Raw genomic sequence first — 27,405 nt, forward strand, 5'->3', positions numbered from 1 at the left:
AGTTTCGATGTCGAATGTGAACCGGTAGTTGGGGTGGGCTGCGGGGTCTCCATGCTGTGTAGTTATATGGAATGCTGCTCTTGGGAACGATTCTGTAGAGGGAATATTGATGGAGGAGAGAGAGGAAAAACTGCTGGAGCAATACCTGGAGGATTTGAGAGGGGCGGGGACCAGGGCACCTGTAGAGGAGATGGTTCAGGATGGAGCAGGGATGGCTCATCGTAGTAGGAAGAGGGCGCAGTGTATGGGCACAGACCAGGAGGTGAGAATATGGATGTGCTTGTGGCAGCACTTAGAGGTTCTCCTAAACCTTCAGTTTTCACACTGAAACAGGAAGCTGAGGGTGCAGCTGGGGGAGGAGGTGTAGGTGCTTTGAAGAGAGAGAGGTAGGTAGGAAATCATCATGTAGGATGATGTGGCAGCAAATGGATAATGCTGGAAACTCCATCCCGTGTCTGATCACCTCTCCAGCTCCCTGGACGTCATTACCTGGCCCCAGTCTCCCTGCCCTGCCCCAGGCCTATTCTCCACAGAGAGGCAGTGATCTTTGTCATGCAGAAATCTCCTCCTGTCCCTCCCACCTTGCCCCAAATCCTCCAATGGCTTCTCACCCAACTCAGTACAAAGGGGAAAGTTTTCCAAATGGTCTCCCAGGTCCCCCAAGGCCTGGCTTCCTGTCCCCTCTGACTCCCCCAACCTCTGCCAATCTCCCTAGCTCCCTGCACTCCCACCACACGCCAGGAGTGCTCCTGCTCCTGCCCCTGCCCTGAGCATTTCCCCTTGGGGTGCCTTCAACCTGGAATGCTCTACCGTCAATGTCCTCATGGCTCCCCTCACTTCCTATATGCCTCTGCTCAAATGCTCTTTATCTATGAACAAGGGCTGCTCTGACCTCCCTACACAAGACAGCTGCCCTGCTCCACCGCATGCCCCTGTCTCCTCTTCACTGCTGAGTTTTCCCACCTAGCGCTTAGCACCATGCATTTACTTGCTTATTGCGTCTCCTTAATTTAAAGGTGAGAGCCCCGAGAACACAGCCTCTGTTTTCTTTACTGCTGTTTTTAGGAATAGCATCTGGAAGAGTATCTGACACATACAGGCCACTGAATATTGGTTGACTGAATGAGAGGAAAGAAGGATCAACGGATGGATGGATGGATGGATGGATGGGTGGATGGATGGATGGATGAAAGGAAGGAAGGATAGATGGAAGGAAGGAAGGAACAGATGGAGGGAGGGAAGGAGGAGGGTGAGTAGAAGGAAGGATTAATGGATGGATGAATGGATAGGTGGGTGAGTGGATGAATGGATAGGTGGGTGAGTAGATCAATGGATGAATGATAGATAGATTATAGTCATTGATTGAGGGGGCATTAAGATATGACTACAATGAAGACATTCATTTCTACATGAGCAATTAAACCCCCTCCCAAGGAGGAAGTTATAGCAACAAATAAAACACAGAAACATATCTTACCCACTAAAAAGTCATTGGATGGATTTGTAGTCTAAACCTAGCAGACCTTGGGACAAATTCTACGCTCCCTGCTGCTCCAGGCGAGAGTAAAATGCCGCAGGAGCCTCTCTTCCCAGCAGAGACCTTGATGTGCACCTGTGTTCTCTTCCCTGCCAGGATCATTCCTATTTTTCTTATCCATCGGCCTGAGAACAATATCCCGTATGCTACAGTGGAGGAGGAGCTGATTGGAGAATTTGTGAAGTATTCCATCAGGGATGGGAAAGAAATAAACTTCTTGAGAAGAGAATCAGAAGCTGGTCAGAAATGTTGCACCTTCCAGCACTGGGTGTACCAGAAAACAAGTGGCTGCCTCCTGGTGACGGACATGCAGGGTGAGGAGAGCAGCTTAGCTCGGGCTCCAGGGATGCTGTGGGCCACAGATGTTCCTGTGGGTGGAGAGGGAGGGGAGGGAGAGGAAGGATAGGCCTGCTGGGTACCTTTAAACACCTTTACCTGCAGAAGCTGCTACTGATGCCTCATCAGAAACAAGATTTGATAAAGGAGTCTGAAATGACCAGCCAGATGGCCATTTCATTTTATTTTTATTTAAAAAATTTTTTTGGGGGGACAGGGTCTCACTCTGTCACCCAGGCTGCAGTACAGTGGCACGATCATAGCTTACTGCAGCCTGAACTCTTGGGCTCAAGTATTCCTCCCGCCTCAGCCTCCAGAGTAGCTGAGACTGCACACGCATTCCACCACACCTGGCTAATTAAAAAAAAATTTTTTTTTGTAGAGACAGAGTCCTGGACGGTTTCCCAGGCTGGTCTCGAACTACTGGGCTCTAGCGATCCTCCTACACTGGCCTCCAAAAGTGTTGGGATTACAGGCGTGAGCCACTGTGTCTAGAGGTCATTTCATTTTAATAATTCATGCCAATAATGCCTTCCCATTACAACAGGTAACCAGAGAGTGGCTTTACTGTTATGTCCTCAATAGGCCTAAACTCAGCAATATATACCCAAATCCAGATCTGCCATAAGGTAAATTAAGATGTAGTATTTCATTCTCAATAGGCAAAAGAGTCTTTAGAATGCTTTAGATTTTAAGCTTCTCTGCTGAATGTATAGCATGTTTTCAATGTATACACAATTGTTTGGGAACACCATTTCTTCTATGGAATGGAGATGTCATCATTAGGGTTCCCCTAAGACAGACCTGAGACAGGTACTCATGTACAAATGGCTTCTTTGAGAGGGGATCCCAGGAAACGCCAATAGAGGAGTACGGAAGTGCAACTGGAGAAGGAAAGGCGACTGGTAGAGTATGTTATTATTAGCCAGTGACTGCCATGGGCGCTGGAGCTGACATCTGCAGGAAGCCCTGCAAAGCACACTTCTCAGTGAAGGAGCCGGGGTGTGTATACACCAACTACCAGGATCACCAGCTGGTGGCTGCTCTGGGTGGGGGCATCACCTCCCTTGCATTTGCCACCTGCCCACATGGGCAAGCTAAGCTGGATAGAAAACATGATCAGAGAAAATTCTTAAGCAGAGAAATGCTGGTGTGGCACTAAGAGGCGGAGCCAGGTGCACTGAAGTGGTTAGGGTGTGGGCAATAGGTAAGGCACCAGCAGCTTCTGCCGCAAGGGGTTCCCTATTTCCATTTGCTGTTAAGAAGATCTGAACTATATTATTTTCTGCCAACCAAATGTCAGACATTGTCCCAGATGAGGATCTCAAGCTCCAGCTATTACATGGTGTTGAAGGGCAAGACCACCTTGGGGTTCTGTTCCCTGCACTGCCACTTCCAGCCTGGTAGCCTGTGGGCAAATTACCTTTCTCAGTGCTTCAGTAACTTCCACACAGGGTTGTTTTGAGAATTAAATGAGATAGTAAAACACTTATTGCAGCATTGCCACATAATAAATGGTTCCTATTTCTTTTAACTCATTTTTTTTTATTTGTTTGAGACAGGGTGTCACTCTGTCACCCAGGCTGGAGTGCAGTGGCGCAAACACAGCTCACTGCAGCCTCAACCTCCTGGACTCGAGTGATCCTCCTGCCTCATCCTGCCATGTAGCTGGGACCACGGGAGTATGCCATCACACCTGGCTAATTTTTTCTTTCCTTTTTTTTTTCTTTTTTTTCTTTTTGTGTGTGTGTGGAGACGGGGTTTCACTTTGTTGCTCAGGCTGGTCTTGAACTCCTGGACTCAGTTGATCTTCCTGCCTCAGCCTCCCAAAGTGCTGGGATTAGAGGTACGAGCCACTGTGCCCCGGCCTTTATTTTGAAATAATTATAGACTAACAAGAATTTGCAAAAATATATGGAGTGATTGCCATGTATGCTTCACCAGCTTCACCTAATGGTGACATCTCACATAACTATAGTACATTATCAAAACCAAGAGATTGACATTGGCAGAATATAATCAACTACACTAGAAACTTTACTTGGATTTCATCAGTTTTTGTATCCATTCATTTTTTTCTATTATTTTTACTTAATCTTCATAATAACCCTGCAGAGAAGATATTACGATCCCCATTTTACAGACGAGAAAACTGAGGCCTGGAGACCGTGATTTAATTGTCTGCTGTCACTCAGCTAGTAAGTAGAGGGGTCCAAGACTCCAACCCGCATTTTCTGACTCCAAATTCCAAGTTCTTTCCACAAATAACAATTTAGCAAACTTGCAAGATGTTTGCTTCCAGACCTTTCCAAGTCTCTCCTGATGTTAGAAGGCTCTGGTATGTGTACCGTTCTTCCTCCTAAGCCCTTGGAAGGACTCCTTGCAGGCCAGCTGGGAAATGCAACATTACCGCCTTGCAGATGAAGCCAATCTGCAAATTTAAGTCAGACTTCACTCTTTGAAGAGACTTTGCTGCCACACACACACACAAAATATATGGTCTTAACAGACAGCTGTTTGTTCTATTTAGACTCTGGCTGTGCAATTGCTGCTGTCCCCCATCTTTTCTCCTTGGGAATTAATTTCGTATTAAATATAGCTCTTCTGCTATAAAGCAGCACCCAGGGCTTCGTGCACAGTTAGTTTCACTTCCAGGTACTAGTAAACAACAGTAATGGAATATCACATCTCTCTGTAAATGATGTGTGTGGTTTAACATGGTGGTGTGGTGTTAAGTAATGGCGTTTATTTACTCTCTGTTGATGGAAAAAAAATATTTTTACTGTCATTGTCATTGTGGCATGAGATAGCACATCTATTCTCTAAGGAAACTCCACTTTTTATAATTTTACAGAGACACTGGAATTAGAATTAAATCCTATCACCACCTTTTTTGACTTTTAAAAGTTAATTCTTCCTGGCTGCATTTGCTTATTTAGAAGATTATGCCAGGTCCTACAGGTTTGTGGGGTAAAAGATGAGCCTGTGATTTGGACCTGAGACCTGCATGCTGGTGAGACTACTATGCTTTCTAACAAGCTGTCACCCAAGAAACTCAAGACCTCGAATTCTGGAGAATGAACTTCTTCTATTTTTTTATTTTTTTGTATTTTTAGTAGAGACGGGGGTTTCACCATGTTGGCCAGGCTGGTCTTGAACTCCTGACCTCAAGCAATCCACCTGCCTGGGCCTCCCAAAGTGCTGGGATTACGGGCATGAGCCACTGTGCTCAGGCAAGTGGAGAATGAACTTCTAATGCTGTTCATTTCCTTTCTTCTGTTAGAAACAACCTGTAGATTACTGTTATCTCCAACTCAGCTTGATAGCTGCACACTAGGATTTAACTTTAGCCTCTAGAGATTCCTAGTAACCTTGACAGAATTGCTGGCAAATCATTAAACTGACAGGGGGAAGTTTTCTTTTAAAAATTATATTCTGTCTTTCTAAACTGTAAGTGACAGCTGGTAATTGCGGGAAACAAGGGAAAGCAATTCTCCAAGTTCAAGGACCTTTTGCCAAATGACTTTTTCAAATTGGACTTCCATACGGCTTAGAGCTGTAATTTTAAAATACAACTTTCCATGAAACAAGATGTTCAGAGACAGCTTTTGCAATGTGGTGGTGTTTTTTTTTTTTTTTTCAAAGCATAGTCCCTGCAATAAAAGCTATGTGAAGCATTTCTACATATGTTTGAGTTATTAGCGGCTTTGAAAGAATGAGATGAATTAGTTACCAACTGTGAAAGAGACTTTTAAAATGGTCACTAGTTCTCCCAAAGTGCCGTGTCTAATTTAGCTCACAGGTGCACTGCAGAAAAGCAGGCCTCATGGCTTCTGTCTGCCTAACCAGCCTGAATCCCAACATGTCCTTTGTTTTTGCCTTGCTCCCAGCGGATACTGCTGAATCTGAGCATTAACCCTTTAGCTGTCTTTTCCTGGGCCTCAGAAACAGCACTCCACATGGGTGGAGAACCATGGAAGTAGGTGGCCAGCAGATCTGATCCTCATGGCTGGCTTTAGGGGAATGCTGAGTTTTTTTCTTTCCACAGCCCAAACTAGTTTCTAGGCTGCCAGGGCCCTCCATGGGCAAGTCACTTGCTGGAGGTGGGGAATGCCAGTGCTCACAGCCCGGCCCATGGAGCCCAAGAGGCAGGGGCAAGGGCACAGGAGGCAGGACACAGGCATCTAGCAGGTGCAGACACACTGGTGGGGTGGCACTATGGGCCCTGGGATAAAATGTCATCACTAGATTGCACAGGTAAGGTCCTGGCAGAGGTCCACTGCGTTGGAGCAGGTGCCCAGAGCCCTCACCCTAGGGAGACAGGAGTGGAACTGGTATGTGGTCAGGACATGGAGATTCTGGAAAGGTCAAGAGGGAATCCACACTCTGGGCATCAGGGAAGTGCTTTACTTTCCACTAGACCTGGGAGAGGTTCAGGATGCAGGCTGAGACTGGGGTAGAGTGAGAGAGGGTGGCTCTTTCCACTACAGAAGGAGATGGCAGCTCTTGTCCTCCCTCAAGGTGGAAAACAGTGGGATAGTCTATTCCCTTTACCTCCCTGGCTCCCTAGCTACCCTCTCTACCTCTCCTGCTGGAAAGGCAGATGCAAAAAAGTGTTTCATATGCTTGCAATGGGTGCCTATTGCTCTTTGCTGAACCAGAGTAGGAAGCTCAGGTAGCTGTTCTATTGTTTTGGTTTTGGTATCCCTCACCTACCCCTACCATGGTTTAGCGGGTGGCAGTTAGGATGAGTCCAAGGACCACGTGTTCCAAATGTCTGCTTCCCCAGGCCATTGGTTCAGTGTCTACATAGAACTCAGGGTTGTTTCCCGCAGTCTAACACTGACCACCCAGAAAACCTTCAGTCCTGGATTGAAAAACAATCTTTATGGAAATGAGAAATCACATGTCTGAAGTTTGGCTTCGAACTAAACACATGCCCCTTGGGCCCTGTGTTAGTCCATTTTCACACTGCTGATAAAGATATACCCAAGACTGGGTAATTTATAAAGAAAAAGAGGCTAATGCACTCATAGTTCCACATGGCTGGGGAGGCCTCACAATCATGGTGGAAGGTGGAAGGCACGTCTTACATGGCAGCAGGCCAGAGACAGAATGAGAGCCAAGGGAAAAGGAGAAGCCCCTTATGAAGTCATCCGATCTCCTGAGACTTATTCAGTACCATGAGAACAGTATGGGGGAAACTGCCCCCATGATTCAATTATCTCCCACTGGGTCCCTCTCACCGCACATGGGAATTACGGGAGCTACATTCAAGATGAGATTTGGGTGGGGACATGGCCAAACCATATCAAACCCTCTTGCTATTGGCATTGACCATCCCAGGCTGTGCCTACTCTTCTTTCCATCATGTAAGGGTTTCCACTTTCATTGAAGAATGGGCAGCCAGACCTAAGCCGAAGTCACAGTATTTCTGCGGAGACTGCTTACGGGACAGGCATCAGGCCTCAGATTTTTTCACAGAGTGGTCAGCTCCCTCCTTGTCATGGGGTGGGTGGGCCAGGCAGGCAGAGGACTTCATTTCCAGAGCCAAGAGCGCTTGGGTTGTCTGCTCACATGAGACTTGACTCCCCCTAACTGCCACCTTCCCCATGGTCCCTGCCTAAAGCTGGATGCATATTTGAAAGAGGCCTCGGGTGTTTATGCAGGAAGGGGAAGGAGGATGAGCTGTCATTACCCCTTCCCTGGGGCTAGATGGCCCATCTTTCTGAGGGGCCCTGAGTAACACAAACTCCCATCTTTGCTTTCTCTTCCTGTAGGTGTAGGAATGAAGCTAACTGACGTTGGCATAGCAACGCTGGCTAAAGGGTGAGTAGGAAAAAATGGAGTGTGCATCATTTAACACTGGGCTTACGGACACCTTCCAGGCAGACACTGTCAGGCTGAGGTGGGCAAAGTGAATTTCTTGTCCTAACTGTGGATGACAAATGTTCTTGGGATGAATTCATTTCTCTTACTTACATAAAATATTTATGGACTTTGTTCTCACAGGGGAGCACATTTGTTTCTTTTTTTTGAGACAGAGTCTCACTCTTTCGCCCAGGCTGGAGTGCAGTGGCGCGATCTCGGCTCACTGCAAGCTCCGCCTCCCAGGTTCACGCCATTCTCCTGCCTCAGCCTCCAGAGTAGCTGGGACTACAGGCGCCCGCCACCACGCCCGGCTAATTTTTTGTATTTTTAGTAGAGACGGGGTTTCACCTTGTTAACTAGGATGGTCTCGATCTCCTGACCTCGTGATCCACCTGCCTCAGCCTCCCAAAGTGCTGGGATTACAGGCGTGAGCCACTGCGCCCGGCCACATTTGTTTCTTAACTTTGAAACAAATGAGAACTCTTGCAAACACATTTCAAGATTAATAACCAACAGGAGTACCACGGGGAGAAAATGCTGGCATTACTTGGATGCCTTTTAACTGGGAATATTCTGTTCTTTTACATTTAATACCTTCACTATTGAAAGCTTCTTTGAAAAATATTTTCTTTTGCAACTGAATGCAGTGAATTCAATTTGTATATTTTAAATTAATTTTTCTCCAAAAAGTACTTTAGGCAGCTCACAGACCCCCACGATGATAATCATAGGAGGCAATGTCTCTGCCAGAGCTGTGATTAGTTACTTGTTTTTGATGATGGCTTTATTTTTCTAATATACAGTGGTGCTTTGTTTAGTGTGAGGCACACACAGATGATGCTATGATCACATTTTACTGGGGCGTCTTTTTAACAAGCTGCCCCTTCCCACTTCTTTACTTGACTGCCACTGAGGAGAAAGCCAGCCGTTTGTTGTTCTTGGTGAAGATGCAATTCCGTGTTGGAACCACCATCGCCTTTGCCCACTCCTGCTCTTCCTATGTACTAAGACCATCTGTAAGGGGGAGGAAAAGAGCACTGATGACTTTTGGAGGGGATGGCTTCTATTTCAAAATGCAGGTTTTATTAGTATGAGGTATTGTAAGGTCAACAGATCAGGAGGCCGTTGCCATTGAAAAGCTAGTTTGTTACTTGCAACTCCCAAGAGGGGGCACCAGGCCACCAGGGGCCATGCTGGGAAGCACCAGGGCCGGTTGGGAGGCAGAGGAAGTGAGGGGAAAACGCAGGCAAGAATATTATGGTTTACTCGGGAAGGAATAGGTGAGGGAGGATAAACAGGCCTAGGATTGGCTAATTTGACATTTTCCAGCAGTCTCTGGGACATAGGGCTGGCCCTAGTGTCTGGTACCTGCACTGGGGTGATTAGGGCAGGTGAATAGTGGCCCCAGCATGAGAGTCCACAGAGGAGGTATTGGGGTGTGGCTCTGGATTGGCCGGTTTGCATATATATGAAAGGCTCTCTGGAAGGTGATCATTTACTCTCTCTAGGAATATGGCAGCCCTGAGAGGAGTAGAGTCCCTCCAGGGCCAGTAAGGCCCAAGATGTCAAAGCATCAGAAACACAGAAAATAAAGTGGTGGGATGAATCCAGCTTACTTTCCCAAGGCTGAGAACAACTTATCCATGGGAGCTTTCTGGTTACTTCAGACCATCAGTGTCAGCCATGATCCAACAAATATGCTAATTTTCAGCTTCAATAAAGGACAGAGAGAAGTAGAGGGATCTGAAAAAGTAGGAAGGGGATTGCTCTGTCTTTTAACCTCCAGGTCAGTAAGTCTGATTCATGAAGTTCTCGCTGATTGCATAAAGCTTCCAGTTGGGTTTTAGAACCAGGATGCAGTTTGGACCTTTTCCCTGGGATGGCTCAGTGATGATGAAGTTTTATGTTGGAACTGTCTCCAGGCTTCTCCCCTGTGCTCACCAGAGACCTGGCTGGCATACACTTCAGGGAATTGGGTGTGTCCTTGGGCTTGTGAAGAAAGCGTGTTAGGAGGGATTATGATGTAGTGGGAAGGAAGGAACAAGGGATTTAGAGCGAGACCCAGTTCATACCCTGATGCCACTGCTTCCGTTTCTCCTGATAGTAGCCTTGCTTCTTGGCATTGTAGGAATTTGCCTAGCCTACCTGATGAGGGGGATGAACGCCTATCCCAGTTTCCCCGTGATGGTACCATTTTATGCCTGATGTCCTCACATCCCATACACTTTAGCATTTATCCTCAGCAAGTGTACCCATTTAGAAGATAAATTATATGGTGCCCTATTTATGGAGGCTTCTGGACCCCAGAAGGATTTTTCAAATGGAGCCTTCCTTTCCAGGCTCCATGTGCTCTGCAGAACCTTGCAGATGCGAGCATCAGCCAGCCCTAGTTTGAATCCTGGCTTCTCGTCATACGAGCTGTGTGACTGTGGGCATGTGACTAAGTTCTTAAAGTCAGTGATGCACAGCATGGGGACAGTCCGGCTTGCCCTGAGTATTCCGCCAGTTAATCTACACCTAGCCCCTGAAACTGGAAGTGAGCTAGATAAGTATTAGTTTCCCTTCCCTCCTCATGTCTTAGCCTGACACCAGAGTAGGCAAATTTCGTGCTGTTATTTAGAACAACTCTCTACCAAAACAAAGAAGAAACCTGCCCAAGAAGTTTCAAAAATGAAGATGGTTGTGATTATTTAAGACATCTTTTAAAAGCAAGTCAACAGCTTCCAGGAACCAAGACCAACTGGGAGCTTCAAATGGTACATATTTTTTCCTCCTGATTTAAAAAGAAATCCAATCCTTTGGTTTTGTTCTCAGCTTTAATGTGACTTATCTGGCCTGGGACAGCTGCCCAAGACCCATTAGAAGCGCTGACGGCTGGAGCCCAGTGCAGAATGCTTTCTATAAAGTATTACTTACTTATTGCCTTCCCACCCAAGGAGAGGCCAGGGAGCAGGAGCTGGGAGAGGAGGAGATTCTGAAGTGTTTGAGAGCTTTGGCAGGGATATTAGATCTTCTTGTCATTTGTTTTTTAAAAACTTTTCTTTAAACTTTACCTTTTAAGCCACAGTTTTTTTTCCAAAAGAAATATATCTTACAATCACAGTTCGAAAAACTGATGAAAAGGGAAAACTTCTCCAAACAGAGCATAAGGGGTGGTTGAGAGACCTCCTTCGAGGCTCCTGGGAACCCCTCTGGAGTGGAAACCAGTGATCAAGCCCGACCTCCTCACTTCACAGGTGAGGAGGAGGCATGGGGCATGGGGCATGGGGCATGGGGCAGCCTGCTTGCCGGCAGGAGTCAAGAAGTCTTTCCTGCTTGAAGTCAGCACCCCAAAGTGAAGGGCAGATCCTCAATGCTGGGAGGCGAGGCACAATTGAAAAAGTTCTCCAGTGAATATCAAGGCTGCAAAAGGGAGCTAAATCATGAGAACAGACTTGGAAAGGGCTCAAGTTCAAGGGCACTTTGCAGACAGGAAATTCCAGGTGGGAGGCAAATGACCCAGGGAAGAAAGGAAGGCGAGCATCGCAGACTGCAGAGAGCAGGAGAGAAGATGGAGGAATAAGGGTTGATTGAGCAAGTTCTCTTGATTCTTAGCAAGCAACTGTGAGTGAGCTTAGTTCATTCATGATGCAAAGGGAGAGTCACAAGTTCTGTGGGGGTGCTGGTACCTGGCACGGCTCAGCTGGGGGAATAGCACCATTATAAGAAGCAGTGCTCCCTACGTCTTAAAAAAAAATATTCCCATATGTCTCAATCAAGACCATATATTTGGCCGCTGACACCCCAGTCAGGCAACCCGTTTTGCTCTCTTGTTCAATGAAGTCAAAGGCTATGATCCTATTTTGGGAGTAATTACTCTAATCTCATAAAATAAAATTGAGAATTGTCATGACTTACTCATTTAAATTCAACTTTACTTCGTTGTATGTTCCTTATAACAGGAGTATGTCATATTTCTCTTGGGAGCCAGAGATATAAATATGTCTGGAAACACATCCCCTGTACCTCAGCCACCTCAATCTTTTGGCAAATGCTGAGTACAAAAATTTCAGGTTACAAAGTAAGATTGTTTTGACATCCAGTAATCCATTTTCTAGATAGACCCAAGATACTAACCTGTTGAACAAATTCTGATTGGAAATTACACAAGGAAAAAATGCCTAATTTTATAACTGGAGATTTGGAAATGTAACCTAACCAACTCCAGACCGATCTAAAGCCACCCGTGCAGCGGAGCCCACCTGCAAACTCATGCTTCTCTCCAGCCAGTCGGGGAGTTCCTGGGGCAGGCGACGAGATTGCAATTCAACCACCAGAGGGCACCAGAACCAATACTTTGCCCTTTGTAGTCTCCCCTAAAAAGCCAATTTCCTGTTGCCAGATTGAAATAAAACAAAGAAAAGTACCATTAGCAGATTTCTTCCCTGGCAGTAAGCATTGGACCAAAATAAGATTAACATGGACAGCCGTAAAGGACACCCCTCAGGGTGGCTGCCAGCCAGCCTTGCATCTTTCTACCCTCGGAGGAAGGAACGACGAGACTTAAGGATGTGTGGCTTGTGTCAAGCGTCCCTGACATGGAAGCCAAATTCCTGAGACCCTGGACAGAAGCCTGGATGATTCGTTCATGTAGCAGGAGGACAGTTGCCTTGAGAAAGCAGGCTCCATTGGGGTCTGCGTGCCTAGCTCTGGTCCTGGCCATGAACAAGAGAAAAGATCAAAATAGATTCCCACACTTGGCCAAGCTGAGTTCCAAAAGAAAGGCTCTGCCCTCAATGCCCACAAGCAGATGGAGGGGACGGCAGCCACCTGGGATGCTTTGCCCAGTCACAAGGCCGAGACACCACCGTACCTGGAGAGGAAGGCCCAAAACAAACTTGGAGGTGGAAAGAAACAATCTAATCCGAAGAAACACGCCCCGAGAATAGGCTTATGTGTATGAATGAATGGTGACTCCAGGCAGACTATTTAAAGCAATGGGGTGACAGAGAGTCTGCCAGGAGAGGAAACAAAGGGACATTGGAACAGAATTCCTGATGCCTTTTAAGCATCTCATAGCAGGGCCATGTCACTGTAGAACACCAAACATTTCAGCTGAGTCCCCAATGCCAGGCATCAGCGGACCAGTCTCACAGACCTGTCAGCTTGAGAAAGGCAATTTTATGCCCCAGATAGCTCCTGTCCCTGCCTGCCACGTGGTCACCTGTCCTGGAAGGCCACCTGCATCCCATCTTCATCTGGTCGGGCCATTCTGTAGTAGGGCTGGCTGGCCTGCTGGCTGATTTATGTGGCCAGTCTTTGCCATTAAGGAAGCCTGGAGGCTGAAGTCTGAAGGGAACAGTGGTGATTTTTGCAGTTTTTGGCAAGGCAGACCCTACTATAGCAGTGCTCTCAGTGTGTGTGGGAGTCTCCCAGGCCCAACAGAGCCAGCCAGGACACGCCCCCTCCATGGAGGGACTAGCACAGCAGTCTCCTGGCCTCTGCCCAGAAGTCTTACAAAGGACAGTTCTGTTGAAGTGTCTGGAATTGGGAGCCACGTGTTCCTCCCACTCCTGACCCTATTCCCTAGTTGTCCCCCTGCCCAGTCCATTCTGAGGACCTGAGGACTCAGGGACAGGTGCTGCATCGCTTGTCATCCAGCTTCAGAGATGAGTCTGAACAGAGAGAACGTCTAGAGAAGTCTGGTAGATTCGACATCACCCCTGCGGGACAGGCTGGTGGCCAGTAGGAGACAGAGTCACGAGGCAGGTGCAGGGATGGCCGAGAGGGTTGGGGTGACAGAGCCTGAGCGGACAGGATGGGGTGAAGACCAGAATAGACAAGAAAAAAGTTATCATTGCCTTCAGGAAGGTCTAAGCCAATGCAGTGTCACCAGGTGGGAGCCTTGTGACAGATCAGAGAGGGAATGTGCTGCCAAGATGCCAGCAACTAAACAAGTTTGTCGACTAAAGACAAGTAAAAGTCTAGAAGGTAGCTAGAAAAGGAGGTGTGGGGAATGTGTGCGTGTGTGTGCCCGCGCGTATGTGTCTCTGTGCGTGTCTTTGTCTCTGTGTGTCTGTCTCTGTGTATGTGTGTGCATGTGTGTCTGCCTGTGTGTGTGTGTGTGTGTGTGTGTCTAAAGAGACCTTGCCTGTTTGAAGGCAGAGAGGAAGGAGCCTGTGGGAAAACAATGAGGGACCAACGGCGGAGTGATGTTCCAAAGTGGTGAGCACCCCTCACCGATTCACCCCTCTGAATTGTGAGGATTCAGAGCTTGTCAATACGGAAGGCCCTGCAGCCCTCGCTGTGCAACTTGGAGCACACTGGAAATGTTGCTTTGCCTCTACCCACCCTCACCTCCACCTGGGGCATCAGCCCAGCTGCTCCTCTGAATGGTGAATTCTCAAAAACCCTGTGCCTAGTGGAATGCTGACGCGCTTCTCCCTCACCTCAACTACCTGCCCTGTGGTCCTGCAGAGGCTCCTGTAACCACCCCACAAGTTCTCCTTGCCTGTATGCCTATACAGGACATGGCCGATTTATCAAGATGGGAATTGCAACAGAGAAAGTTTAATTCACATACAGCCAGCTGTATGGGAGACTGGAGTTTTATTACTACTCAAATCAGTCTCCCTGAAAATTTGGGGATTGGGGGTCGGGAAGTGGGGGTAGTGCTGATTGGTCAGGTCGGAGATGAAATCGTAGGGAGTCGAAGCTGTCCTCTTGTGCTGAGTCAGTTCCTGGGTGGGGGCCACAAGACTAAATGAGCTAGTTTATTGATCTGGGAGGCGCCAATTGATCCATCGAGGGCAGGGTCTGAAAAATATCTCAAGCACCACCAGGCTTAGGTTTTACAATTGTGATGTCATCCCTAGGAGCAACTGGGGAGGTTTAGAAGCTTGTAGCCTCCAGCTGCATGACTCCTAAACCACAATTTCTCATCTTTTGGCTAATTTATTAGTCCTGCAAAGGCAGTCTAGTTCCCAGGCAAGAAGGGAGTTTGTTTTGGGAAAGGGCTGTTACCGTCTTTGTTTCAAAGTCAAACTATAAACTAAGTTCCTCCCCAAGTTAGTTTGGGCTCAGGAAAGAACAAGGAGAGCTTGGAGGTGAGAAGCAAGATGGAGTCGGTTCGGTCAGATCTCTTTCACTGTCACGATTTTCTCAGTTATAATTTCTGCAAAGGTGGTTTCGCTCCCATTTGCAGATAAAACCAGCACAGCCCTTTGGGGATCAGAGCTCTGGGGCTTAGGTCAGTGAGCGAATCTCAGGTTGCTTATCTGGTGGGTGTCTATCTACAATGTCCCCTCCTCAGTTCTTTGTCTTCAGCTCGTTTCCATTTCAGATACTAAGGAATGCACTGTGTGCTTCCTGCATATTCATGGGGATGGGACTCATGCGACCTCAAAAACAGACCCATAGTAGATGAGTGCTTCTCCCCCTCCCCTGGGCTCCTCCTCTGAGCTCTCTTCTTCAGGACTCCTGTCTCACAGAACCTCCTGGTTGAGGGTGCCATCAAAAGCAATGAGAGTAGAAACTGTGCAAATGTACGGGGATTCTAGAATACGTTGCCAGCAGACACAGAGACCAGACTCATTGAAGGTGGGGCACTTCTGCCCTCCTCTCACTCTCATTTTTCTGCAGGAGGAGGGAACTATATATATATATATATATATATATATATATATATATATTTTTTTTTTTTTTCCAGCCAGGGAGGCTATGAGGGAAGATAGAGCCAGGGCTTGGTTTCTGTTGGGGTAGCTGGGACTGTGGCTTCAACTGAGGCCGGAGGGAGGGGCCATAGCACTGGACAAGAGGGGCAGAGAGTGCCAGGAAGCAAGGGGAGGGGCTGGACTTTGTTCAGAGGGAGACGGGGCCATCCAAGCAGTTGCTTGGCCATGACGTGATCTGACCTGCACCACCTGGACAAGGCCGAAAGCAGGGGCGAATTGCCTGGAGGCTCCTCTGACTGGCCCAGGGAGGGGCAGTGGTGGCTGAGATGGCATTTGTTGAGGTAAGTTGCTAAAGGTCACCTGCCCCAAGAGAAGGTCACCTTGTAGACGTCCTCAGGGGGCTACTTCTCTAGAAAACACAGATCTGGTTACAACTACCACATCCCCACCCTCAAAAGCTTCATGAATTTTTAAAGTGCTTTTCAAAGTAATTATGTGAAACAAGATTTCTGTTGTTAAGTAATGTGGTTAAATAAGTTTAAGGGGTTTCTTTTTTTTTTTTTTGAGACGGAGTCTCACTCTGTCGCCCAGGCTGGAGTGCAGTGGCACGATCTTGGCTCTCTGCAACCTCTGCCTCCTGGGTTCAAGCGATTCTCCTGCCTCAGCCTCCTGAGTAGCTAAGATTACAGGCACATGACACCACGCCCAGCTAATTTTTGTATTTTTAGTAGAGACAGGGCCAGGATGGTCTCAATATCCTGACCTCATGATCCACCAGCCTCGACCTCCCAAAGTGCTGGGATTATAGACATGAGCCACCACGCCCGGCCAGGAGGCTTCTTTAGTGTGAGACTTCATAGGGTCTTTAAAGAGCTGATGTGTATTTTCAATGTCCTAGGGACAAGGAAAGATATTATTATTATTATTTTGAGACAGGGTCTTTCTCTGTTGTCCAGGCTGGAGTGTAGAGTCCTGATCACGGCTCACTGCTGCCTTGAACTCCTGGACTCATGTGATCCTCCTGCCTCAGCCTCCCAAGTAGCTGGAACTACAGGCATGCACCACCACACCCAGCTATTTTAAATTTTTTTTATAGGGGTGGGGTCTCACTATGTTGCCCAGGCTAGTAGTCTCAAACTGCTGGGTTCAAGCAGTCCTCTCACCCTGGCCTCTCAAAAGTGCTGGGATTACAGGTGTGAGCTACCTACCATACCAAGCCTAGGAGAGATATCAGATAGCATTTCTCACAGCATTTACACCACAGAATTTCAAAGACTCTTGTGAGACTGTTGCTCATGAGAACATATTTTGGAAACCAGCGTGCCACAGGAGAAATGGCACAGCATGGCTTTGAAACCTTTTCACACATCCTCCGACGGCATCTCCCCTCAGAACACCTGCTCTTGCTCAGCACGTGCCTCTGAACCTTTCCATGCTGTTCCCTCAGCCAGATAGACCCCAATCCATCTTTCCTGTAGGAAATCTTGTAGGAATCTGCTCGGCAGTGTGAAAATGGCACCCTCCGGGTTTCCACAGAACTTCCTCCCGCTGAGATGTGACAGCTTGCTCCAAGATGGCCGCTTTTGGGAAAGTGCCACTCCGCTTATTAATTAATCCCTTTTAGTTCCCCTACAGTGTCTGGCACACAGCTGGTGCCCGATCAATGAAGAAATCAATGAGTACACGTGAAAAATGAAGGGTATGAGCGGCACTTCAGGACTCTCTTGCTGATTCCAGGTGGAAGGCTCCCCACGTCCCTCCCTTTCCACGCAGGTGACAATCTGTTCTACCAGAGTCTAAGTCCAGCCTGGCTTTATTTCACACACACACACATCACACAGCAGACCAGGGCTTTGTTTCAATTCTTCACCCCCATCCTGACTTCGAATTCCTTGTCCTTGTAGCCCTTCCCTATGCGTGAAAATTTCTTCAGAAAGGATCTCAAACTCAAGCTGTTCAACGTAGCTTCTGGTTGGCGTCTAACGGGTTACCAAAGTGCAGGAGAACTTCTCAGTATGTTTGCCTTGACTGTCTCCATTTCCTTTATTAAGCCAGCCAAGAACCTTGGTTTCTGTAACTCAGCCAGGGCTGGAAATTTCTGTGACTTTCCTCCACCCCTGCTCTCCAGGTGTGTTTGGCGCCAATACATTGTCCAGCAGGGCTGTGAGCAGATCCCAGAGAGAGAGCAAGTCACCCTGCTGCTATCAGTTGGTGATTTCTGTGTGAGTCTGAAAGGCTATGCCATTCATTATTAGGATGAGAGGAGAGAGGAATTGTTTTCAAGCAAGACATCAGCCTGGCACAGTTTCTAACACATAGCAAATCTTGAATAAATCTTTGTTGAGTGAGGGCAGGACTGTGGAAACAGCCTCCATAGCTCCTCCCCAGGTGGGATGTTTCAGTGTGACTTTATTAGATTGTTTGACACTAACTTCATAAACATAAGATATACTTGTGTTCCAGTTTAAATATAAAGACACTTTCAAAGTCAAATAGGGATGAGTGTAGATCACAGAACACTTTTGAGTGGTTTATCTCCTTGTTGCTCAAAGGAGAGGGGGGTCCCTGGACCAGTGACATCAATACCCCCCAGAGCCTGGTAGAAATGCAGAACCTTCCACCGCCACTCCAGACGGTGTGGCGTTAAAATCCAAATCAGCATTTTAACAGGGTCTCGAGGTCATTCGTAGGGACCACTCTCATCCAGGGGGAATATAGTTGAGAAAAGACTATACTGAATGCTGTTCATATTTTGTTTTTGTTTTGTAGAGATAGGGTCTCGTTATGTTGCCCAGGCTGGTCTCGTATTCCTGGGCTCCAGCGATCCTCCTGTTTCAGCCTCCCAAAGTGCTGGGATTACAGGCGTGAGCCACTGCGCCTGGTCTGAATGCTGTTCAGTGGAGTACATTTAGTGTTCCAATTCTGGACATTGTGAGAGAGGATGGATAGATTCACATAAAGAGATAGGCTAAAAAATTATACTAATTAGAGGTTAAGGATAAAAAGACCCATTTAGTAAAATTCAATGGAGTTAAGATTTTTAAAAATGAAAATATTTGAAAAAGATCTCAAATACAAGATTCTTTATTCCATTGTGTTAGATTCCTAGGGCTGCCATAACAAATGAGCACAAACCAAGAGCCTTATGATGACAGAAATTGGTTGTCCCACGGTTCTGGGGGCTGGAAAACTGAAATCAAGGGGTTGGCAGGGTTGGCTCCTTCTGCAGGCTCTGAGGGAGGGTCTGTTCCAGGCCTCTCCTCTGGCTTCCGGGTTTGCTGGCAATCCTTGGAGTTCCTTGTCTGATAGACGCATCTCTTTAACCTCTGTCTCCAACATCACATGGTATTCCCCCGTGTGTCTCTGTCTTTTGTCATCTTCTTATGAGACACCAGTAACAGTGGATTGAGGGCCTCCCCTGCTCCAGTGTGACCTTATTTAAGAAATTCCATCTGTAATGATGTGATTTCCAAATAAGGTCACATTCTGAGGTTCTGGGAAGGACATGACTTTGGGGATGGGGTGGGCAAGGATGCTACTCAACCCCCTATATCTATCCAACATGAAAAGGATAGCGAGTTTCTGCAATGGTGATCCTGTTGGAGAGATGGCCTGCAGCTCCAGATTCAACCCTCAAGGCAGCGGGTGGCACATGTCACATGCAAGGTGGGTCACAAGCAGGGAAACCTGCACTTCCCATTGCTTGGGTAGAGGAGAGCTTGATGTCATTGAATTCATGTCCTTTGAATGAATCTGGGGTAATCAGTCTAAGAACACAAAGGGTGTTGTCCTATTTTTCTTCTTGGGCAAGGGCGATGGCCTTGGTGATGGCTGTCAGTTTGTGAGAACAATGGGTCAAAGCAGCAGCCCAACATCCTGGCTGAGACAGAGACCAAACTGAGAAAGGAGGAAGATTTGTAATTTCTGTAAATGCTAGGTAGCAAAAAAAAGTCTGCACCTGAGAAAGCCAGGGAAAGGGAAGTTCAACATTGTCTGACAGGCCAAGTTGAGGGTCGAAAATTAGAGAAAGATATTCAGAAATGTGACGTGGAGACAAGGTAGTGCTGAGCATGGAGCTGGGTCCCATTCGTTTTGTTCTCTCAACATTTATTGAAAAGCCTCCCCTGGACAGGAGTTCCAGGCATAAAGCAGTGTCCTGAGAGAGATCATAATCTGCGCAGAGAAGATGGGCGCATGCACCCCTAACTCTGAGAGGGGTGTCTAGTTCTCAAGAAGATGCAGGGAGGAGGTTGGAGAGATGTCTTCTCATGGTGTGGAGAGAGCGCACTGGAGCTGGGGATTGAAGGTAGCTAAGGGCTGAGAAAGGGTCTCTGAGATGGTGCAGAGCTGCCTTCGATCTCTGGCCTACCATGCCCAGGCACAGCCATCCGAGCCTCTGCTTCCCGACTCTAGCTTTCTGCGAGGGTCTAAAGAAAGAGGTTAAGTGGAGGTGGAGAAGGAGGCAGATTCCTGAAAGAAGTCTACCCAGGGACTGCCCAGAAGCCATGCTCCTTTGACCCAGCTCAGCTTTTTCCATTCCAGAGGTGGAGACTATTAGACAGGGGCTCTCTTTTTACCTGGCATTAACACCTGCTGGCAAGGGAGGGCTTCAGGACGAAGTGGTGATCTTTCTGGGAGGTCACAGTGTGAATTAGTTATTTTTCTCTGCAGAGACCAGATGTTGTCTGAATTTGAAAAGCCCCGAGGCAGTCCTGATGCAAATGACCGGGACTTGTTTCCAATGTGCTCAGACAGGGAAGCTGCCCCTGCCCACTCGTGACATTCCCAATTTGAGGAGCTCAGGAGTTGATGTGAAGCAACCGGGGTCCCCCCAGTGGCAGGTGGGATTAAACCATCCATCCTGACGGAGCAGGCCCTGCTGGCCCCGCGTCCCACCAGGGAGAGAGCGCTCAGGCATACAGGAAACGCTGACAGGCTGACATTTCAGCCTTTCAGGGAGCTCCTGCAGAGGAAGATAAAGATGTAAAAATGATACCATTAGCAGTAGACGATGTCCCACTCTGCCAGACTCAACTCCTTTCTTTGGTTGACCTTTTCTTCAATGAGAAAGCTTGGCTTTTAGAAACCAAGTCATTTTTCCCAAGACCTTGGACTGTGGGCTCCCAGGGGCAGAGCGCCTCCCCTGCCAGGAGGAGGAGGGGCAGCTGGATTTGTAACAATGACGGCAGGGTGGAGCTGCAGGCTGCCACTTTAGCTTCCGAGAGGAAGGAAACCTTTCACGCCCTTAAGAGCTTAAAACCCAGCTTGGATTGCATAGGGAAAAAACTCTCTCCATTCAGTCCAGGTGTGTTGACCTCTATAGTTTCTACCAGCCAATGAAGGAGGCCTGATTTCTTGAATCGTATCAGCTACAGAATCCGCATCATGCCAGCATTACAGACTTCTTTTTGCCAGTTTGCCTTTGGCCCTATTAAGCAACAATGGCCAGCACTCTCTCCCACCGGGCAGGGCTAGTTTCATGCGTGTGCAATTTGTGCATAGGACCTCACACTTAGAAGGGCCCTGTGTTTGGTTTAATGCTCTGTGCTTGTTGTCTTGAAATTCTTAATACTTTTTGAACAAAGAGCCCCTGTTTTCGTTTTGTACTGGGCCCTACATGTCACTGGTCCGGAATGCCAGGCACCCTCTGCCCCATCCTTTACCTGGAAAATCCCTCAGCTTTGACTCTCAGCTTCAAAGTCTCTTCCACAGGAAGCCCACATCAGTTGCATCAGTTGTAATGTTGATAATTATAACAACAACATGATCAACATCAGTTGAAACTTTACTGTGTTATGCTCTGAGCTACGTGGTTTCTATGGATTTTCTCATTTCATCCCTTCAACAACCCTATGGGCATTATTATTATTAATGTTGTTATTATTATTATTTTTTGAGACAAAGTCTCCCTCTGTCGCCAGGCTGGAGTGCAGTGGCGCGATCTCGTCTCACTGCAATCTCTGCCTCCTGGGTTCAAATGATTCTCCTGTCTCAGCCTCCTAAGTAGCTGGGACTACAGGCGCATGCCACCACACCCAGCTAATTTTTGTATTTCTAGAAGAGTTGGGGTTTCACCGTGTTGGCCACGATGGTTGCGATCTCTTGACCTCGTGATCCACGCGCTTCAGTGGGCATTATTATTATTCACACTTTGGAGATCAGGAAACTGACAGAAACTTAGCCCACCAATTATTGTCCAGGCTCACCAGCCAGCAATGCTTCCCCTGCATCGTATTCATCATATTTCATTGTAATGACTTGATATCTGTCTTCTTCACTGGACAACAATGTCTTGTGTTCTCTGTTGAATCCGTAGCCTCAAGCACAGTGCTTGGCTGGGTGCGTTCTAGAGAAGGGAGGGAGGAAAGTTGCTGTCCCTTCCTCCCATGTGACTATATTTTTAAAGGACACAGCACTGATACAGGGCAACGCAAGAATAGATAAATGAAAACGCATTCTGAACAACCACTAAAATAAAAGCAGCCCACTCTTTTTTCAATCATCCTCTATTTGTTGAGTTTCTGCCATTTACTAAGCACTGGACTAGGTGTTGGGGTACAGTGGTGAGCAAAAAGTGACCTCTGCCATCACAGAATTTACAGTGAGTGGAGAGACAGAAATTAACCATCTCATCCACTCACAGATGTCAGACTGTGTGTGTGACCGTGCCACAAAGAGGAGGTGCACAGTCCAGGAGAGTCTATGACAGGGGGATGTGACTTGGTTGGAAAGGTCAAATGAGCTGAGAATTTAAAGTGAGCAAGGGCCGGACATGGTGGCTCACGTTTGTAATCCCAGCACTTTGGGAGGCCGAGGCGGGCGGATCACCTGAGGTCAGGAGTTTGAGACCAGCCTGGCCAACATGGTGAAACCCTGTCTCTACTTAAAAAAAAAAAAAAAAAATACAAAAAATTAGCCGGGTGGATGCCTGTAATCCCAGCTACTCGGGAGGCTGAGGCAGGAGAATCACTTGAACCCAGGAAGCGGAGGTTGCAATGAGCTGAGATTGAGCCATTGCACTACAGCCTGGGCAACAAGAATGAGACTCTGTCTCAATAAATAAATAAACAAATAAAGTGAGTAGGACTTATCTAGAAAAAGGAGGAAGGAGCATCCCATGCAGGGGGAATAGTGCAGGCAGAAAGTTTTGGGACACACTTCTAATGGCTGAAGAGGTCAATGGGTTGGGAGATGCAGCCAGACAGTGCAGGATCACAAGCAGGTTCAGGAATTTTGTCTTTATTTTAACAGCAATGGGATTTTAAGCAGGAGATGACATGACTTATGTTTTGTAGAGGTTACTCTGGTGGCAGTGTGGAGAATGTATTGATGGGGAGGGGCTGAGTGGATGCAATGTGGACCTCATAGGTTTATGTATGTGCTACTTCAAAGTGTTTATCCCCATGGGATTCATGTTGAAGGCAAATTCCTTTGACAAAGGAGCTCATCTGTGATGACAAGCAGGACCCTTGGACATCTCAAGGAGATGCCACTTATTGGGGAGGGTATGTGGCTGGCACTATGCTCACCTGGCCTCCCTCCACACTCTGTGAGGAGCTGTGACTGGATTCAGTGTGTGCATGGGATTTGGGGATTTTCTGGTGGCTGGCAGGAAGACCTGCAGGGTCACTTTCCTAGCTACTAAACAAGCTGCAATAGCCTACTACCCTTTCACATTCTGCCCAGAACCCAGGAAGCCTGCACCTTCAACCAGTTTTTTGATGGATCTTGTTCATCTGCAGATAGCTGAGGAGACTGAGGGGCTGGGCAGCTGTCCATTCAAGGAGCACACTAACCTACCATAATTGGGACATGAAAACATGGCCATTTATAATTTAAGTATTTAAATGTCCCAACCAAGAGGAACAACCCCTGAAACTACTCCTGGCCAAGGAGTCAGCATGGACCCTTTTAGAGCCTACTGGAGACAAAGGCTCTGCCAGAGACAAAAATTCTTCTCCTGGGGACAAAGCGGGCTGCCAGGGCAGTGAGCTCTGCTGTAGGAGAAAGACTCAGAAGGCTTCATTCTAAATCTTGTCTCTTACATCAACTTGCTTTGTTTTCTTGGGGTAGTCTCATGACCTCTTAACCTGAATTTCTTCAACTGCAAATTGAAGGGTCTAAACCAAATAATTTCTTTCGGTTCCAAAGTTCTGAAATTCTTTATTGAGAACTTCTCGGTGTGATGGAGTGGCTTTCGATCACTAAGACATCTGTGTTTTATCAAAATAGCCCAGCACTGGTCACTGTGGCTATGAGGAACAGGGCAATAAAACGCTGGTACATTCCAACCGTGAGCACCTGGGACCCTTGGATACTCCAAGGCCTTTGATCTTCACTGTACGTGCCAGCGGATCTTTGCCTTTACTTAATTCCACAGTCTTTGTTTTTTACCTTCACTGATAGTTGTGTCTGTCCTGCGGCCATTCTTATCTAAAACAGAAATTCATGTATGTTCCATGCACCATTAGTTTCCCCTTTCAAGTTTTTCTTTTTAAACTGATGAAAGTGTCCTGTTTTTAAAAGCTATGTTTCCTTCCACCCAAACTCACAGGTACAAAGGATTTAAAGGCAACTGTTCCATGACCTTCATTGATCAGTTTAAAGCACTACACCAGTGTAACAAGTATTGCAAAATGCTGGGACTGAAATCCCTTCAAAACAACAACCAGAAACAGAAGAAGCCGAGCATTGGGAAAAGCAAAGTTCAAGCAAACTCTATGACAGTAAAGAAGACAGGGCCTGAGACCCCAGGCGAAAAGAAAACCTAACATCCCTGGTAAACTAATGGTCACTGGCTAGCAGCACACAATCTTGCCAGGGAAAATCTGAGGCCACACAAGAGGGAATATACAGCCTGCAGAGAGTGTGTGGCAATCCTTACTCCCAGCCAACTGTGCGCCAAGACGCTTCTAAACCCATCACTTGCTGTCTTCACTCAAATGATTTCAGAACAGGATTTGTGACCAGGTTTATGGGGAGATTGAATCAACGATCGGTCTCAAAGACAGTCCATTCTTTGTATACACGTTTAGCATTTTTACCAACCTCACGTCATGTATTTGTGTATTTGCACGTGGTTGTGTTGTCAAGGACTTGGTGCTGAGAGGAGTCTGTTCACAGCCAAAATTCTTCCCACCGCCATTCCTAACCTGGGATTTCTAGACACATCCTGCTGTGATGTAAACAGAAATCACGAATTCGCTCACTGGGTCAAGTTGTTCCACTGGTGTCTAATACGCTATTGTTGCTGGAGGTGGGTTCTGTGACGTGAAGCCATTTCCCATCATTCACACAGCCAGTTACAATTTTGTTTAATTAAATTCATATTTAAACAAAAAGTGTAAGATGTATATATCATTATAGACACTTGCTCTTTAGAATGTGTGCCACATTTTACATTGTTCCAGGATTTAGTAATTTCCTAATAGGTTTCCTAGAGCACAAAATATTTGCATCTGTGGTTTCCCCTCATTCTTCCATTACAACTTTGGTTCCATCGCTTTCTACTTTGTTCCTTAAACCCGAGCTTCCTAAATCCAGGGCTGACCCACGGTGGATCGCACCAGAAGATGCATGCTAATCCCGGCAGGGGTGCACCAATTCACAGGTATCCTGGCATCTCTAACCCCTCGCAGCCCTCATTCCACTTGAGTCTCCTGACACTCAGAGCCTCCTTCCCTACCAGTTTGGGTCATGCCCAGCCATAAAGCAGGATTGGTTGCATCAGTGAAATGTGAAATTGAGCAAGAGCAAACCATACAACAGCAACTCAGGGACCGCTTTATATACCCCAAAATGCTTAAGAATATCCGCTGCCCCAGCTATTTGTAACAACAATCTTCTTGTTTCATTAATGGGAATGTTAATGGTAATGTTGTTTCATTAATAGACTATTTTTCAGAATGGTTTTAAATTTACAAAAAATGAGCAGCAAGTGTGGAGACTTCCTATATGTCTCCTCACCCCACTCTATGATTTTCCCCTGTTGCAAACATTTTGCATTATTGTAGTATGTTTATTACAATTGATGAGATAATATCCATACTTTTTTTTTTTTTTTTTGAGATGGAGTCTCGCTCTGTCGCCCAGGCTGGAGTGCAGTGGCGCGATCTCAGCTCACTGCAACCTCTGCCTCCCAGGTTCAAGCGATTCTCCTGCCTGAGCCTCCCGAGTAGCTGGGATTACAGACACATGCCACCATACCTGGCTAATTTTCGTATTTTTAGTAGAGACGGGGTTTCACCATGTTAGCCAGGATAGTCTCGATCTCCTGACCTCAGGTGATCCACCTGCCTCGGCCTCCCAAAGTCCTGGGATAACAGACGTGAGCAACCGTGATATGTTGTTATTAATTAAAGTTTACAGTTTACATTAGGGCTCACTCCTGGTGTTGTACATGCTGTGGGTTTGGGCAAATGTGTCATGACAGGCATCTACCATTATAGTAACATACAGAATAACTTCACTGCTCTAAAATTCCCCAGTACTTTACCGATTCATCTCTCCCTTCCCCAACCCCCAACCCCTGGAAATCACTGATCTTTTCATTATCTTCATAGTTTTGCTTTTTCCTGAATGTCTTATAGCTGGAATCGTAAGTATGTGGCCTTTTCCACAGTTTGCTGTTTCTTAAGACAGATTTCATCTGCCGGTTAACAGCTGGGAGAATTATAGCACCACCTCTGAGCAGGAGGATGGATGTTTCACAAACCTGAATGTGCACAGGAATCCCTGGATCTTGGGAATATGCAGGTTCTGACCGGGTAGGTTTGTGGCGGGGCCTGAATTCTGTGTTTCTATCACACTTTCTGGGGATCTCCTGTGGCTGCCAGGGATCACACTCAAAGAGGCAGTCTAGACTACGGGCAGGAGGGCCCTGAAATGCTGAGAGGGGTACCTTGGCCTCCTGGAGTTCAGATAGTCTGGCCAAGGAAAGGCCCAGCTCCTTCTGGGCTCTGATGTGTGAGGCAGCAGCTTGACAGCAGGATGGAAGTGCCACATGAGGCGTCCATCACAAGCAATGCTGCCAACACAGAGATTTCTGTGTGCAGCCCCCTTACGGAGGGGTGGTTGGCTCTCAGTGGAAGACTCCTGGCTTCTTCTGCTTTAAAATATACTATTCTCAGCCAGCCGCAGTGGCTCACGTCTGTAATTCCAGCATTCTGGGAAGCCGAGGTGGGTGGATTACTTGAGGTCAGGGGTTCGAGACCAGCCTAGCCAACATGGTGAAACCCTGTCTCTACTAAAAATACAAAAATTAGCTGGGTGTGGTGGGAGGCGCCCATAATCACAGTTACTGAGGCTGAGGCAGGAGAACTACTTGAACCCAGGAGGCAGAGGTTACAGTGAGCTGAGACTGCACCACTGCACTACAGCCTGGGCAACAGAGCGAGACCCTGTCTCAAAAATATATATATATATATATGTACTTTTTTGTATTTTTATGCTTAGAGAATAGTGTGTGTGTATATATATATATGAAAAATCCCACTTGTGTTTCCTTCCTTATCAAAATCTGGTACCTGAGAATAGTATATAGTGTATATATAGTATAGTATATATGTATATATACACTATATATGTATATATAGTATATAAGTATATATAGTATATATCTTAAATATAGTATATATTTTATACATAGTATATGTACTTATATATAGTATATATATACTATCGTGTATATATGTACAATAGTATATATTATATATACTTACATATATGTAGTGTATATGTATTATACTTACATATATAGTGTATATATACTTATACAGTGTATATATATACACTATATAGTGTATACATACACACAATAGTATGTGTGTGTGTGTGTGTGTGTGTATATATATATATATATATACAGACATGTGTATATATATATATATATATATATATATATATAGACATGCTATATACTACTCTCAGGCACCAGATTTTGATAAGAAAGGAACCACAAATGGGATTTTTCTTTTGTAAAGGGATTTGAAGGAGAAAATACTTCATTTA

General features: G+C 46.6%; 1 protein-coding gene across 1 annotated transcript in view; it reads left to right on the forward strand.

The window, feature by feature from the left end:
* Positions 1 to 24,737, forward strand: part of ALPK2 (alpha kinase 2) — a 124,201-nt gene extending 99,464 nt beyond the window's left edge. Inside the window, exons 10-12 of the mRNA XM_030810094.1 lie at positions 1,634 to 1,851; positions 7,654 to 7,702; positions 23,951 to 24,737. Coding sequence (XP_030665954.1) covers positions 1,634 to 1,851; positions 7,654 to 7,702; positions 23,951 to 24,167 — 484 coding nt within the window. The 3' untranslated portion in view covers positions 24,168 to 24,737. The remainder of the gene's footprint in view (positions 1 to 1,633; positions 1,852 to 7,653; positions 7,703 to 23,950) is intronic.
* Positions 24,738 to 27,405: the final 2,668 nt, after the last annotated feature.

The sequence above is a fragment of the Nomascus leucogenys genome, chromosome 4, assembly GCF_006542625.1.
Source record: "Nomascus leucogenys isolate Asia chromosome 4, Asia_NLE_v1, whole genome shotgun sequence".
Lineage (NCBI taxonomy): Eukaryota > Metazoa > Chordata > Mammalia > Primates > Hylobatidae > Nomascus > Nomascus leucogenys.